A 17,155-nucleotide genomic window follows, 5' to 3' on the forward strand; every position below is an offset into this window, starting at 1 on the left:
CTGACTGATAATACACACTTTGCTTATGTATGATTGTTGGAAGATTATGGAGGTTGAGCTAGTTTGAGCTCTGGTGACCTAGTATAACTTTCAAGAAACATGAACACAGATTTTTCTGACTGACATAAGTCGGACACATTCAGTCTGAAAATGGCTGAAGATGAAGATCAGATATGCACTCTTTCAACCGGTGACTTCATCAATGTCTAACGGGATAATGTATCAAAAATAGTAACCGAGCCAGCCAGGAGTCGAACCTAGAATCTTCTGATCCGTAGTCAGACGCGTTATCCATTGCGCCACTGGCCCGATGGGAAATTTACATTGCCTGAAATGGTAAAAAAAAATCGTGACATCCTGTAGTTTTACTATGATTTTGTTATTGTATGGGTCATGTTCTGGAAAGGACTGAGAACGCTTAGTACCCTACGTCACCCAGTCGTGATTTGTACCCTCGATACGATATAGGCAGAACCAAAGCTATTACTGACTTTAAAAGAAACCTGGACCCCACAGATTCTTTCTGGGAGAGTTAAGACCAAACGTGGTAAACAACACCGAATAAACCTATTTTGAACCAAACTGTCCTCAGATTATTGAAGTAAGAATCACAAAATGAAACAACTGTAAAATCAATTAGACTAAAACTGGGCAGTAGTAGCATTTTTAACTACGTAAACAGTGCGAAGACCAAGAGACTGAGTGGGGGGAAAAAAAGAGTCGAGCCAGCCAGGAGTCGAACCTAGAATCTTCTGATCCGTAGTCAGACGCGTTATCCATTGCGCCACTGGCCCGATGATATATAAATGTACCCTAATGTATTTTTATAGCCAAACAGAAATATCTATGTCGTCGTGTGGTGGGTGGTGTCATTTTGTCGGAATGTTTGGATATACATAAAGATATTTTGTATACAGATAGAAAGTCTAAAGCTATTACAGCACTGGCTTTCTTAAAGCAAAGGCAGCCCTAGCCAGCAGACGTTGTGGTCTGTTAGGTATTTTTAGTCAGATAGAAATTGGATAGATACTTGATGTATTAGAAATGTTTAGTGGAGATAGGATGTCTAGTTAGACTGTTAAATGCTTAGTCATGCTTATGAGTTTCTACAGGGTACATCTGGTCAAGGATAACTAGAGAGAAGTTGATGACTGTCAGCAGACAGGGTGTTTAATATTATTATTATGATGTGTATAACTGTAGCCTTAGCCATAATATGTTCTTATGTTTAACGTCATGACATGTTACTAGAGGTCGTGAGAATGTTTTTAGCTACACACCACTTAACCAACAGACACACACACATTGATTTGCTTCATGTTTTGACTACTGCTATGACCAGCTGCAAAGCTGGTAACAGAGACGTCTCGGTTGACGTTTCTGTGTAGTATGGGGCTAGCCCAACCGAGGGGATATAATGTATAGGCCTGGTGGGTTCAGGGTCTTTCATCTTACATCTGGTTGGAGGTGCAAGATACCTGAGCATGTAATGTTAATTTTACCTGTGATCCTTTGAATAAATCAGCACTGTTTTGTAGTTACTTGGACTGTCTCGTGTCTCAGAGTTAGCAATGGTAACAAGAACCAAAGACCTACAGGTCACACGATCATATATCGACAGAGACTATGCTATTAGACATGAAATACATGAAGTTATAGTTTATCTAATGTGTGTGTATGTTTATGTAACAATGGCCAATAACACTTGCCAGTGTAGCCAATAGGCAGCCACATGACTTCATCAGTCCTGGTGGAAGCGTTGGTTTTACGTTCTTTTCAGAGAGAGATACTGAAACACCCCCGTTTCTTGTGAATGCTGTGAAAGACAGGCTGATGTGCAGTCAGTGAATTTGTTAAGGTGAACTTGTCTCACACATTAAAATCCTGAATTTGGCCCGATTTTGTCAACATATTCCTATAGGACAGTGACTTTCTGCAGTTTATGTAATCAGGTACATTCTCAAACAATTGTCATCAGTTACAAAGCTTTACAAATCCTTTCAAAAACGTCTACTTTAAGTATGCATCATATCTCTGCCTGTCCTAACTAATTAGCACTGAGACAACAGCTCACACTGCTCAGTGGACATGTTTCAGCTCAGTGTGTTACATGTTTCTTCATCACATACAAGCTGCCTGCATGTCTGGAAGCATTTCTGTGTTCTTTATACACACCTACAGTATGTCCACGTGTCTTAAGGATATTTCACCTAATTATGACTGGATTTTCATGCACTTTGTTGGACACGCCAGGGAGCTGTTCCAGATTTTTTTTTTTTTACAATAATCAACATATAAAATATGTACATGAAGATAATTAAAGGAGTTGTATCAGCTAGTGTGATAGGAATAACGTTTTTGGTTGTGCGACATGTGGCCAGCATTTAGTGGATTTTGTTACAGGATGTTCCATATTCTCAAATGAAATGTTTTAAACTGTATATTTTATAGCACAAATTTTATTTACTACTTTTTTTGAACACTTTTGACAGAATATTAGCATTATTGGAAGGACATGACATTCAGAGAATGAACTCTCCCTGACAGGCCTCTCACATGGAAAGTTGTTTCAGTTTGAAGATGCTACTCACTGGAGATGTTCCTGGAGATCTGGGGCTCCAGATACAATAAAGCAACTCAAAATCATTCCGTTCACATTTTGATCAGATTTGCAAAACTTTTGACAGTAGCTGGAGGAGAAAAGTCAGGCGGAAGAGAGAAGTTATACATAGAGTTGGAGACTTCCTGTCATGTGGCATGTGAAGCAAACAGCTGCGGTTTTCTACAATAAACTGACTATAATCTGTTCTGCAAACCTTGACTTTGTGTTTTACATTCTTTAAAAAAGCTCATTTCATTTATGTTATGAAGGTTTTTCCACCATTGGGCCACCACTGCATGCTGCACATACTGCATAATAAAAACACAAGTGGAAAGATGTAGGTACCAAACGCTTTTTTATAATGATGGCTATATTTAGATCATTTGTCCAAATCATATTAACCTAGTAATGATTTCCAGTACCCGACGGTGTATGAATCGAACACACCAACATGCTTCTGTAGCCCCGCCCCTCAGGTTGACTCCCACAGTGACGACAGCAGAGTCCTTCCAATCCGGGGCTTTGTGGACTGGTTCTGCTTGCGCCGTGGAGAAAACGTGCGTACTTTCCGTGCACTGTGACAGTGTCACTGACAAACCAGCCAACCAACCGGTCGAGGAGGGATGTGAAAGCGTTGGGCTTGTTTTCACCAACACTGCATCCAAAGAACAGCAGATAGGAACATACATAAAGGGAAGTGGACACATGCATGAGAGTGTGCGTGCAAACAGGCTGCTTGGGGCCAGAGGAGGTTTTCGAGGAATTAAAAGTGGACTGCTGCTCGTGGAACTACTGGCATACGGGGGCTGGGCTGTGACTTCTGACTGCTCGCATTGTTGTATGTTTCCTGTAGTGGAATAATTTTCCCCACCATCAAAGGAATACTTGATAAACTAATCTTTTCGCTCTCCATGGTACTTGAAGGGTAAGCCAAAAAAAAAGAGCTGTCAGTGCATTATTTATTCTCTGAAATCATCACCGTACTTGCATGGCTTTGTCTTTCAGTCCATTCGTTCATCTCTCTGAATGTTTGTCAGCTAAAACCCCAGTGGCGCACACATTTTGCTGTCCAGCGTTTTCACTCATTTACAAAAGCGCAAGACTGGAGCATTGTCCCGGTGCAGAATGATGTTGTTTTTGTGTGTGGCTGTTCTGCAACAAATGCACCTCGTGTCTGTGCCTCTTGTGTTAGCAGAGAGATGGACTGGATCGGGAACACCATGCAGAAGAAGGCTGCAGAGCTGGAGCGGCTGGCTGAGGTGCTTGTCACTGGAGAACAGCTGAGGTAGGTCGGTCAGTACCTGTGCCATGTCCCCGCTGACCCTGGGTGCACCGCAGGTCACGCATAGTTAGAGGAGAGCTGCGGTATTTGTGCCAGGATCATCTACCTATCAGATTTACAGCAATCACAGCAAAGATCTAATAGGTAAATGATGTATTAATGTGTAAATAATCGTTGTTTAGTTAGTTTGCCTGGTAAGTCTGGATTTTTGTGGCCCTGTTCACGATGAACAAGGACATGACACTAAATGAGCAAAGCAGGTGTTGTAAGCATGTTTGACAGCAGGTTAATGGTCATGCTTGGAGCTCTCCCTCACTGCAAACTGGAACTACAGGCAGTTTCAGCTTCACTGCAGCATGCACAGCCAAACAAAGGCGGCCACACGTGCACAACCCTCCCCATGCACACATGCACTACCATACGCATTTAGCCTGAGGCATTGAGATCTCTTGAATTCTCCAGGATCCTCTTCAGTTTTCCTGCTTTTATGACTGAACATGAGTCATTTCTGCTGCACAGGGAATGATCCTATCATGCGCATGAAGGAACTGTACTGCTAACACTGCCAGTGTTGTTAACAGGCTGTACCCTGTGACTCACTGAAAGCCACCATAACCTCGGTGGCTCTCGCTGGCTCACACTCCCAGCAATGAAAAGGGGCTCATTAGGTAAAGCATGGCACCAATGCCTGGAATTTCAGCTCCCTCCCACCAAACTTTGAGAAAAATTATGTTGCTGAATTGTGCTTCCCAGCTGGGTGTGGTAGATGAAGCTTTTGCGGTTTCTGTAGAAGTACACGCTGTAACATTCTCCTGCTCCGAGGAGCCATAAAAAGTAACACACTCCTCCAGAGATTAATCCTGTAGTTCTTGTCTGGGTATACTCTTCAGGCTACTCTTGCACAACACAGATTTGTGTTTGACACTCTGTGTGTGTGTGTGTGTGTGTGTTCCTGGCACAGCTGTATACTGAGGCTGCCAGCTGGCTGTGTAACTGGTGTCAGTGAATGACGCGTTGGTTGGGATGGCTGTCCCAGGGTCCTTTGAAACACTCCTGTTCTGGAGGAAAGGCCTTGGGATTGTGACATACATGACTTCCTCTCTGTCTCCCTCCCTGTTCTACAGACACCGCAGCCAGCCCGAGAGCTTCTTTAGCCCTGGGAGTCGCATGTTGTTCTGTTGATTGCTCCACCTCTGTGTTGCAGACTGACAGTTCCTAAAAATAATTTGAGAGATTGCAATGAAATTTGGAACAGATCATCCAATTTCTTGATCAGTAGCAGCACCAGAACATTTGTGATGATTGACATTTGTGATTTTAGTTGAAATCTCACAACAACTACTGAATGTAGAGCCATGATACTTGGTACAGGAGATCATGACCCCTTGAGGATTAATTTTAATAACTTTGGTTTTCCTTAAATTTCATCAAAACCCACAAAATGGCGTCACCCTCAGGTGTGCTTTGCGTTTAGTGCTAATTTGCAAATGGTAGCATGCTGTCATGCTAAACGCAGATAAAATGAAGTAAACATTATATGCTGCTTAGTGTTGCACATTGCATTGTTATTATGAGCATGTAGGAATCTCAGCATTTGGCTCAAAGCACTGTCAGTTTAAGTACAGCTTGTTACCCTAGTCTTGTTACACAGTGCAGTATGTGTACACATTCTCCCTCAGCGTTGCACCGGATTTAGTTTTGATCTGTATTAATAATTCAGACCAAACAATGACACATGACATTGAGAAAGTCACAGTCAAATTCATAAGCACAAAGTTAGGCCTGATATGAAAACACCAAGGAGTGTACCTAATCCACACCTTTATTTGATCGCTTCGTCACGAGTGAAGCTCATGGAACATGACTGACATAGTTCCTGGTCCTGATAAGAGTATGCTCGCTGTTTCTAAACATCTGCTGATATCTCTCCTATCTGAGAGCAGATCTGTATCGGGCACAGAGCTGAAAGACAGATATGATGGCACACAGGCATGTCCAGCTGCTGTAGTATATCTTGTGATCGCTCTCTGTAGTGTTCAGAAGCTGAACGGAAGGTACGGAGGAAGATGCTGGATCTGGCTGGAAGAGGAGTGTGTAACTCGTTTAGCTGAGGCTGTTTGCCCATCTCGCAGCTTGGCAGAACACTGAGTGCATCTTACTAGGCAGGCTTGAGTCTACTAATCCAGAGTGATGCTAGCCAGCTGCACACAGACTCAACATGGAGCTAGCTAGGTAGCTGCAGGAAGCTCGGCTAAGACTGTGGTGGGCTGTTTCACAATAGTCAGGTTCAGGGACAGGTCATCTTGATGATTTGAAACCAGCATCTAGGCCATGTATAGAAACGTGAGAAGTTTGTCAAGTCATCATGCAACATAGGCACATTATAAAATCCCTGTAGACAGTGTTTGAATGCCCAGAGGACTGATTTGCTAAATAAAGATTCAACCTCACTCACATTGACCTTTGGATACATTTCTACTGCCAGAAGATGGTTTATCTTACAATAATTTATGATATGCAGTTCAGAACTAATGCAGGGAATATATGCTGCTACCTTTAGATGAAATACTTAACATAACCCTTTTTCTTATCAATTTAAGGATTTAAGGATTTTTATTGTGATTTACATTTTAAAGGGGAGCTTTAGAATTTAGTGATAAACCACAAGTTTAGTCAGCAATGTTTGTTTATTAAAAACAGCTGTTTTCCAGCGCTGTCACCTAAAAACTACAACGATTGGTCATGTTCTGTATTCAGAACACAGCACTATTGTTAAGGCTTGTTTTGCAGGAGAAGTCAGGCAGTATTCTTTTATTGTCAACAAATCCCATGAAAGGACTAAGACGAACAATGAATCTGCCCATGAACAGGTATTCTCTGTGTAACTTGCTATGTCTTACTCTCCTGTGCCCTAGAGCTCTGTTGTTGTCCAGAAGTCAGTGAGCCACACTGCTGCATGTTCTGTCACACACTGTAGGTCATTCTGTGTTAGTTTATCTTCGTGTTGATTTTTGGCCATGCCGCCTGTTTCGGTTTTTATTTTTCTGTTACACACCTGTCGTTACAAGCACCCACCACACAGGCGTCAAACAAAACAAAGATTCTAGTCTGATTTTAAGGAATCATGTTGGAAGACTTGCTCAAGATTTTTGTTTTCCTCTCCTGCTGCTTGTTTGCTGCCATCCAGGCTGCGGCTCCATGAGGGGAAGGTAATCAAGGATCGGCGGCACCACCTCCGAACTTACCCCAACTGCTTTGTGGCCAAAGAGCTCATTGACTGGTTGATTGAACACAAGGAGGCTTCAGACCGAGACACGGCCATCAAGATCATGCAGAAACTTTTAGACCAGAGCATTATTCACCATGGTAAGACAGGGATGTGTGTGTGTGTGTGTGTGTGTATGCGCCATTGCATATACCAAATGAATGGGGTGATTCTTATGTGCTTCGCTTGTGTTTTCCATTCCATATAATGCCAAGGGTCTCCCTCTCTCTCCCTCTCTTCCTTCTCTTCTCTCTCTTTCTTGACATTTTCTGGGACCACTCGGTGCCTCTTAATAGATGATTCTCTGTGTCTCCCAGCCAATTTGGCTCCAATGTAGCATATCACTACCTGCTTCACATTTAACCAGACTCCAAGGAAAGAGACTGTCTTTTCCTCTGGAGCTGATGTTTAGCCGGTGCCAACTAACCCTGTAATATTAACTTGTTCCAGTTGTATTTTAATTAGTTTAGTAATTCTTAGATTTTAGTGACTGCTTTATACAAACAAAATCAGAATTTCCATGATACCCTTATATGATGCCTTTGCTTGTGCTGTATTTAACCATGATGAATAACCCCGAGCACATACTGGTTGTAATGTAAAATGGCCTCTGTACCTCATTATGTAATTAAATTAAAGACTGATAGATACTTTATTAATCCCCAAATGGAAATTCTGGTAGCTTTAAAGAAAATGTCCAATTTCTCAGAGTGACCTGAGTTATGATCAGGTTTTTATGTTCTCTGATCCTAAATCTCTGAGCATGGGTTATTATACTAAAATATCCACATGCAGAGGCAGCGTTACCTCTGCCTGTGACCACATTTGTATGTATACTGAACATATACATGAGTGTAATTCCTGCAAGTGATAAAACTGAAACCTCCATGCATGTGTTTTTTCAGTGTGTGACGAGCACAGAGAGTTCAAAGACTTGAAGTTGTTCTATCGCTTCCGTAAGGATGACGGCACATTCCCGCTGGACAGTGAAGCCAAAGTCTTCATGAGAGGGCAGAGGATCTATGAGAAGTATGTACGCACACAGACACACACCTGAATCACAATTAACATGCACAGTCGGCCAGGTAGTGTAGCTATGGGAAGGTGCACTTTGGGTTGACTTTCTCCTTCAGCTTTACATCAGTCATGTAGCTTTGAAAGAATAGTTTGGCACCCATGGGAGGCACTAGTGGGCACATTTTGTTAACTATAAGCAGAACCTTTCATCTAATTCTGTGCAAAAACACAAATATTTCCCCACAGTCTTGACCTTTAAAGTATCATCACCTTTTCTGATACAGTTTAAACTTGGCCACATAACAATCTGCAGCACATAGCAACCTTCCTCTTTGCTTCTCTTTGTGTGAGTCACTACTCTCCACAGTGTGCTGACGACATCATAAATGCCACCACGATTCATTTTTAGAAAATGCATTTCATTATATTGGATTTAATTAGCTAGATAGATTTGATCATGACAAAAGCCTACAGGCAGTGGAAAAATCAGAGGATATTGGAAGCATTTTGACCAGCGATGACACCCAGCATTCGTCCAGAAACAGACGAGAGCAGAAACCACTAATGGGGCTGTTTTTGTTTGTCATCAGCTTTGTACCCATGATGCTGTTTTTCCAGTAGTGATGAGACTAATTGTTTCTATAGAAACACCAGTCTACATCTGTGTCTCCATGTCTCTCTGTGGAGGTGTGTCATATCTCTTCACTTTTGAGTTTATACACACACACTTTAATCTTTGAGTCAGCAACCAAATGAATGCAAGCTTACACACTTGATTGTGTAGCACAAAACACACACAGCTTGACTCGCCTTCCCTGTCTCACACATCCACCACCTCTATGTCACATGAGAGAACAGTATGTCTATGTCTCTTTGAACACACAAACAGACACACTCTTGTAAACAGAAACCGTTTTGTATGTCTGTTTCTTTTACAACACAGACACATTCACACAGTTACGTAAGAGGAAGAAACAGTCCAAGGGGGGGACATCTGTCGTCTCTGTTCTCAAAGATATGTTTATGTAATCACCATGGTGCAGCCCTGGACACACACACATGCACGCACGCACGCACACACACCCACACACACGCACGCACGCACACACACACACACACACACTCTCTCTCACAATTCTCCCTCGAGCTTGCACTAATGGTTGCTTGCTTGTGAACTAGAGTTGCTTCACAATTTCGCTTATGACCTAAGTAACAGTCCAGCAACCATCTACCAGCCTCTTGTGCCTGAGTGCAAAGTGCAAATATCTCCCATCCTCAGAGGATTGTTGTTTGTGCTGCTTGTTTTCATTCTTGTAAACAACCATGAATTGGTTCTTTGGTGAGCAGTTTCCAGAAATTCAACAGGACTTCAACAACACAACTGAAACAAGAGAGAAATGTTTATGGGGGTTTCAAGATGCACAAAACCAGTGACCACAAACTTTAAACCTACAGTATGAGTGTGTGAGACTGACATGGATTTAACTCTAATAGATGTTGCTAGCATACTTTTTTACACATTGTACATTCCAATATTAGGAGTTTTTTTTTTTTTTAACATAGTTATTTCTTTCTTATCCCTGGAATTTAAGATCTTTACAACCTCCATGTACTTTTTTTTTAGCTACTGTATGTTAGCAGTATTGTTTTAGGGAGGGCGATGTTAGTCTGGTTGTCAGTCGAAGTCTACAGGTCAGTCTACAAGATGTACACACATTTATGGTCACCACAGGATGAATCCTAATGGCACGAACAAGCTAAGCGCTAAACTAAGATGGTGAACACTGCAAACAAGTAGTTCCTCAGTGACCAGGTTAGTCAGAGATGACAATGTTTTACAGAGCTTTTAAAAGCATTGTTCACCATATGGACTGGTGATAAACTGCATACATGATTTAGTCATGCTCATATTAAACCATCAAATGGAAAAAAGTGACCATTTATTGGTTTCATGGATCTTTTCAAGGCTAGAAAATATTTCTCTGTCTCTGATTGCCCAGGCACCACTTGGTAAAAGAACTATACAGTTATTTTTTTTTACATGCCCATTAACTGCAAATTTTATAATAATAATATACCAAATTTCTCTTATAATACTTGATGCTATTATTCAAACCACTGTGTGGCACTGCTTTAATATAAGTACAGTATTTTCAGTCAGTCCCTTTGAGCTAATATAACACGGTGGAGCTGTTTTGAGTACACAACCAGGGCTCATGGAACATTATGTGCTGCACTTTCAACATTTGCATTATGATGCTGGCTTCTAATGTGGGCTACAGCAGTTGTCCTACTGCATCTAATCCACCCAAATTTGTCATCTAAACAAGTCTTGTTTTCTGCAGTGTGTTCACATTATATGACTGAAGGACTCAGTCGTGAGGGTTCAGGTCATTTTCTTAACTACATTTAATCTGATGTTTATTTTTTACTCAACCTTGGGTTTAAATTTGACACATACACTCTCACCCTATGACTAAGTGTGATAACAGTCTAATTCTTCTTTTAACAAGTAGGCCTGAGGTTTTCTGTGGTCACTTTAATGAGCCACACTTAGCGGTGAGTACAGGCAGAAAGGCTTTTTGCGGAGAAGGGGGTTCACCAGATGTAGCTTTCATTTGCTTTAATTTCATTTATTAGGATCCTCATTTAAGTTAAATATGTTTGCCCTGAACACTGGTGGCTTATTTTACTAATGTTCTGCATTTCAAAAGGCATTTTGCCTTCCCTAAACTGTATAAACAGTGGACATACTGATGGCTGCCGTGCCAGAACAGCCTCATCTGCACCACACACGACCATTATCACTTAATACTATGCATAGTGTTGATTGCCCATATACACAGGGCTAGTTACTTTGGGAAGTACACTTACTTGCTTTCTTGCCGAGCTGTAAGATGTGTAAATTGCTACTACGCTTTGTCTGTACAGTGAATATGATACTGGAATCAGCAGTTGTTAGCATAAAGACTGCAAACATGAGAAAATTCTGGTGTGGCTCTGTCTAAAGCTACCCTGGTTTGCCTCCTATTTCATCTAAAACTTACTAAGTAATACACTATATCTTGTGTATTTAATCTAAACAAAAACTGAAATATAAAAAGGACAATTTGCTATTTTATATTGCTTTATGTACCAGATTATTTCATGGATGGGAGCAACTATCAGGCAACCAGCAGAGAGGGGAGGATCTTATGGGTCCCTGCAAGTGTTGGCAGATTTTATCACTGTCGACCAGAGCTAGGCAAGCTGTTCTTTATGCTAAGCTAATGTTTCCTGGCTGCATTTTTAGCATACAGGCGTCAATGGTCTCATCTAACTCTTTGGAAGAAAGTGAATGACTGTATTTACCAAAATGTTAAACTGTTCCTTTTAATCCTTTAAACAATGAAGACATTTCTCTCTTGGCTAACTGGCCAATTCAATGGGGACTTGTAAAAAAATGTCCACGGTTCAGTTGACACAGTTTTTAAGATTATGTCCTCTTTGGACTGGCCTAATTTAAGTGGGTGGTTGTTAAAGTCTCAAAGCCTGGAGCCACAATCCTTAGCCTTTTTCACATGTCTGGTGTTGCAAATGTGTAGTGTTAATTTGAGACTTTTCTGTAATTTCATTTAATTTATGAAATATTCTAAGCACTCCCTCAAATATCCAAGCTGTTAATAAGTGTCTGTATTTCACAGTTTGGTGTGTGGAGTTCACAGTTTAGTGAATGATTGACAGCCATTAAAACAACATGTGGGAATATAACTTGTGCCAACAGAAAACTTCTTTGTCATGGTACAGTTCATTGTTAGTACATGCTTAGACATGCACAGATGTCCCACACAAAAAGCTTATTGTTTCTTATGAGCACTGCAAGGCAGGTGATATATTGTGGATACAACTGTTTGAGTGTTGAGTGGTGACAGTTTCTGGGTGTGAATTTGTTCTAAGGAGAGCAGCACAAGGACAGAGTCAGCCATTGTGTTCCGTGCATGTGTGTATTTGTTTGGCTGAGGGTATGTGTCATCTGGTACCACCCAGAAGACATTTACCTAATGTAATCCTTTGATACTGACTATTCAGAATTACACACATGAATAAAAGCAATGGTAAAACACAAGCTCACTTGACATTCAGCACCTTTTTCTGCCAGTTGCCTGAAGCAGTGTGACAGTCAGTGAAGCAGATCATAGTTTTCTCCTTCATTATCCCTTCATTGTGCTAATCTGAACTGTAGCTTCAGTGTATGATGTTCTAGGAATACCATAGATTTGGTTTTAAAATCCACTCCCAATCCCTCCACTTACTGTATGTGACTGAAGTGCTAACCCAGGCAGTGTTACAGCACAGAATGTATGCATTTGACTGCAGATTACAGGGTGCAGAAACGGGTTGAGCTACTGGTTTGGAAAATTCCTAGGTTGGAAAATCTCAGTGAAGAAAGTTCACTTCTTGCAGTACTACCACTACTACTTTCAGCTGTTCCCGTTAGGGGTCGCCACAGCGAATCAACCGTTTTGCATGTATACATTTGGCACGTTTTATGCCAGATGCTTTTGCAAAAATCCCACTATTTTACTAAATACAGAAAACATCTCAGGGAGAATTAAGCAGTACTAAACCAGACCGATCAAAGTAACAAAAGTTTGCTCTTTTCTATCTTTAGGATGATGAACACGGACAACAACCTGTTACAGACCAGGGAGGAGGAGGATGGGACATTTGAGCGGACGCTGGTGGCCTCTGAGTTCATTGACTGGCTGCTACAGGAGGGGGAGATGGCAACCAGGGAGGAGGCAGAGCGGCTGGGTCGGAGGCTTCTGGAACATGGCATCATTCAGCACGGTGAGAAGATGAGTCTGCTGTGTATATGTTTGCACCCTGCACACTAAAATTTTTCTTTCATGAGTTAAAACACCTGCATTGTTCAGTCTGTGTATACATGACTGTAATGAAAATCTAGTTGGGCCATGTTATTGACAGGTTGATTTGTGACTGACCCTTGGTGACAGTAAAGTTAGTAGTCCCTGTTAAGCTGTCCCGTCTTACCACTACAGTCGGATGCTGCTCCTCTTTTACCTGGAGACATTGCTAATTTATAGCAATGTGTTACCTTTGCTTTGCTTTTGGGGGGTCATGCAATCTGATCACAGTTGTAGAGTTAAACTACGATGACAGCCTTATCTGCACGCTCAAGCGCACCATTTCCTCTTTCTTAAAATAGTCAAGTGCATTTAAATCGAATCTGAAGTGCAGTTAGTGCAGTTACACTTTTCAGTTGAAAACTCTTGCCTTAAATGGGAAAATACTGTAGAAACTTAAGCACCTATACTCATCTACTCCTAAAACTCTTTACCATCATTTTGGGCTCCCACATTATATCCCTCCCTGAGTAGGATTGTATTTCACCAGTCTGGATTCTCTGTGTTGCCTACCCCGGATCTGATCCGGCTCCGGGCAACGTTTAAGAGCGGGTAGAGTTGCACAATACTACGGCGTTTCTGATATTTAGCCTAGCTTCAGTTATATACACTCATTAGCCACTTTATTAGGTACACCTGTACGGTTGCATGCATTTCAGTGCAACACTTCCACCTCAACAGCTGTGTTTATGAAGCACAGAATGTTTCCGTTTTTAATGACATTGTCATAAATGTATAAATTCCATTACATGTTTATTATTGAGGTCGTAGTTAAAAGTGGTGTTGTAATGGACTACATTATATTCAGAGGTGTTCCTAATATTCTGACCCTCTTATGTAAGTAAGTAGCTGGGGAGGACAAAAATGTAGAGACACCTATAGATGACTAAATGATGATGGAATATTTTACAAATGGGATTAAACGATTTATCAAAGGGTCGTTTAAAGTTGTGCCACTTTGACAGTTTATAATTTGCAACTATAAGTTTCTAAAGCAAACTCAAAACATTTATTACTATAGTGCAACTTAAAATTCTTATCAATAAAAGGACCAAATAATAAATACATTTTTTTTTAAGTATTTCATTCCTTTTATTGCACACATAAAGACAAATGAAGGAACAAGATGCAATGAAATGAAGGGGTTACAGTTTGTGTGGTTGAAGATGTTTTAGTAGGCCTCGCCGATTCAGATCAGAACTACTTAAAGGACATGGGAAGAAATACCGGGCCTGAAGCACTACTAGCTTGCGTGTTTCCTGAGATAAAGATAGAACCAAAACGACGTGAACGTATAGCGAGAAAAGTTACCAGAGAACTATGTAAGCATTTACATTAACAATAAGCATCAAACCAATAGACAAATCCCCAGTACAAACAACATTATGGTTTGCTTACATCCTCCACGGAGGTCATGAGGCGAGTGAAATGAAACCGAGAAAATTTAACAATACAACGCTTCCTCATTCACGTTCCGGGGCAAACCTCCTCAGCGCCCTTATGCCGAGTTGATGATAATGAATCTGAGAGGGGGCTTTACGGTCAGTTACACTCCCACCAAATCATGTTGTGATGAATTTACCAACCAGTGTCAACAACCTTAAACTAATACATGATTTCCAGACCATAACAAATGACCACACATTAAGTCATCTTAATAGCAACATTCAGAATAACATGTCTGATGTGGTTTTGGTATTGACAGCCAATTATTCACTTTCAAGTAGAAGCACTAGCTTCTGGATCGGCCTTTCAATAATCGAGGGTTTGGAAGAATGTTCTGGTTTCTTTGTCAGCTTACGTTCCCCAACTTGTACCTTGACACGACGAACCAAACCGTCAGTGCCTTCTGTGGTTTGAACTACTCGCCCTAGTTGCCACTGGTTCCTTGGAAGCGAGTCTTCCTTGATGATGACAATGTCATTCACCTTTAGGTTGCGACGAGGTACGTGCCATTTTTGCCTTGTGGAAACGTTGAGAAGATATTCCTTCTTCCACCTGCTCCAGAACTGTTCGGTCAAAAACTGAACTCTGCGCCACCTTTTTGCAGCATAAATGTCCTCTTTCACGAACTTTCCAGGAGGTGGTAGAGCAACTTTGGATTTCATCATTATGAGGTGGTTAGGAGTCAGGGGCTCTGGAGATGTGGGATCGTTGAGCCCATCGACAGTCAATGGACGACTGTTAACGATAGCCATAGCCTCATAGAACAGTGTTCTAAGAGAAGCGTCATCCAGCCTGCCTGAGCTCTGAGCCAGTGTAACGTTCAGCACGTTGCGGATGGTCCTGATTTGTCGTTCCCAGATTCCACCTGCATGACTTGCTGATGGAGCGTTGAAAATGAACTCGCATTGTTTATCTGCAAGAAATGTCTCTAGGGTCTTGGTGTCACACAGTTTAAGACCTTCTCTAAGCTCATTTTTGGCTCCAACAAAGTTTGTGCCCTGATCACAACGAAGTTGACACACTGCTCCCCTCAAACTTATAAAGCATCTTAGGGCATTGATGAGAGCATCTGTAGTCATATCTCCAAGCATTTCGATGTGAACTGCTCTTGAAGACAGGCATGTGAGGATGAGACCATACCTCTTGCACTCTTTACGGCCCTGCTTGATGATAAATGGACCAAAACAATCCATTCCACAGTACATGAAAGGAGGTGACACTTCCACACGTTCTCGGGGAAGTTCTGACATGCGTTGCTCCTCTGGTGGTCGTCTGAGCTTCCGGCACTGAACACATCCATGTATAAACCTAGTGACTGATTTGCTTCTCACCAATTATCCAAAATCATTAGCTCTGAGCGCCATTAGAGTCCGACTATGATTTGATTTTGATTTATTCTTTCAAACATGCAGAGCAAATGACATCAACACACACACATAATTACACAAAGCCAACCAATGCTAATCCAGAAACAGTTTGCTTATACCTAGTACATGTTTGAATGGAGTAGGAAGAAGTCGGACTTATCCAGTCCTACCCTAGAACAATGACCCTGATGATTGATCTGTGCATGGTAATGGGACAGGATCAGCTTGGTGACGTGATTGTCCTTTGGAAGGATGATGGGGTGTTTTAGTTCATGACTCAGCGTTGATGCTTTCAGCCTCCCACCAATGCGGAGAAGTCCACTGTCAAGGATGGGGTCGAGGTAGAGAAGACGGCTTGATTTTGAGAGAATGTTTTCCCTTTGCAGCGTCAATGTTTTCCCTTTGCAGCGTCTTTAACTCTTGAGGAAAGGCTTCCCGCTGAACGAGCTTAATGACAGACTCAGAAGTTCTCCTACGTTCCTCAACTGTCACAAATTCACTGTCGTGCTTTAGCTTAGACCCTAGTCTCTTGATTCTGGCGACCATCTTAATGAGCGTTTATCTGTCAGGTCACTAAGAACATTATGGTCTACATACTGTGATGAAGACCACAGAATACGTTATTTTACGTACTCCTGACTGAAAGGCTAATGCACTGTTAATAAAAGCTTTTTGAGTAATTACTGGAAACTGAGTGAATACGTGGCGTTAACTGACAACAGTGTCATCAATCAGAAAATAACCGTTTTTATGTGAAGACGTTGAGTCCATGAAGTGGACGAGAAAAACGGACCCACTTTTAAAACCCTGAACCTGCAGGGGGGCATAGTCTGAAGAGTTGGCGAGTCTTCTCAGAGGTCAGTTTGTAACCTTTTTTCTCCCCTTTGAGAAACACGAAAACACGTTTACACAACAGCGGTCTGAAAACTATAAAGTCATAAGCAAAGAGGTATCACCCATTCACATTAGCATGTCACACAGCTAGGCTAGGCTAACAGGCTGACTAGCAAAAGTACATGTAACCTAACAACAGCGGACAGGCTCAAAATGACATGTGCTAGCTAACAACAAAGAGTCGGGACTGCATGCTCACAGCTTTCAGATCCAGAACTCCGTCCTTCGCTTCCTGTAGTAAAGTCACAAACTTGGTCGTGAGCAGTCCCAGGCTCTTTTCGTGCCTGCTCGGGGTCTGTGGCTGCAGCGAGTCTCCCACAGCTCCCAGTTCGCTTCTATTACTTGCCGACTCCCGCTCCATCATCACTTGGGACC

At 41.7% G+C, this 17,155-nt stretch overlaps 2 protein-coding genes and 2 non-coding genes across 6 annotated transcripts in view; 1 reads left to right on the forward strand and 3 right to left on the reverse strand.

Moving 5' to 3' along the window:
* Positions 1-236: 236 nt before the first annotated feature.
* trnar-acg (transfer RNA arginine (anticodon ACG)) lies at positions 237-309 on the reverse strand. The gene has a single exon. It is a non-coding gene; the product is annotated as a tRNA-Arg (tRNA).
* A 412-nt stretch (positions 310-721) lies between these two features.
* Positions 722-794, reverse strand: trnar-acg (transfer RNA arginine (anticodon ACG)). The gene has a single exon. It is a non-coding gene; the product is annotated as a tRNA-Arg (tRNA).
* Positions 795-3,143: 2,349 nt separating this feature from the next.
* The window catches only part of deptor (DEP domain containing MTOR-interacting protein), a 41,469-nt gene continuing 27,457 nt past the window's right edge, over positions 3,144-17,155 (forward strand). Inside the window, exons 1-5 of one of the 3 annotated variants that reach the window (XM_020608467.1) lie at positions 3,144-3,527; positions 3,798-3,887; positions 7,072-7,250; positions 8,055-8,178; positions 12,818-12,996. In XM_020608467.1, the coding sequence (XP_020464123.1) occupies positions 3,514-3,527; positions 3,798-3,887; positions 7,072-7,250; positions 8,055-8,178; positions 12,818-12,996 (586 nt within the window). In that variant the 5' untranslated portion in view covers positions 3,144-3,513. Of the gene's footprint in view, positions 3,528-3,794; positions 3,888-7,071; positions 7,251-8,054; positions 8,179-12,817; positions 12,997-17,155 lie in introns of all 3 variants that reach the window. The other 2 variants (XM_020608466.1, XM_020608468.1) reach the window with 2 other exon arrangements.
* Positions 13,892-15,967, reverse strand: LOC109964879 (uncharacterized). Its single transcript, XM_020608469.1, has 2 exons — positions 14,472-15,967; positions 13,892-14,332 (listed from the first exon to the last, which is right to left on the reverse strand). The coding sequence occupies exon 1, from the start codon at positions 15,767-15,769 to the stop codon at positions 14,783-14,785; it is 987 nt and encodes a 328-aa protein (XP_020464125.1). The 5' UTR covers positions 15,770-15,967; the 3' UTR covers positions 13,892-14,332; positions 14,472-14,782.

The sequence above is a fragment of the Monopterus albus genome, unplaced genomic scaffold (assembly GCF_001952655.1).
Source record: "Monopterus albus unplaced genomic scaffold, M_albus_1.0 scaffold93.1, whole genome shotgun sequence".
NCBI classification, from domain to species: Eukaryota; Metazoa; Chordata; class Actinopteri; order Synbranchiformes; family Synbranchidae; genus Monopterus; species Monopterus albus.

Coding starts and splice junctions, on each gene's coding strand:
- LOC109964879 (XM_020608469.1), bottom strand. CDS start 15,769: ATGTCAGAACTTCCCCGAGAACGTGTGGAAGTGTCACCTCCTTTCATG.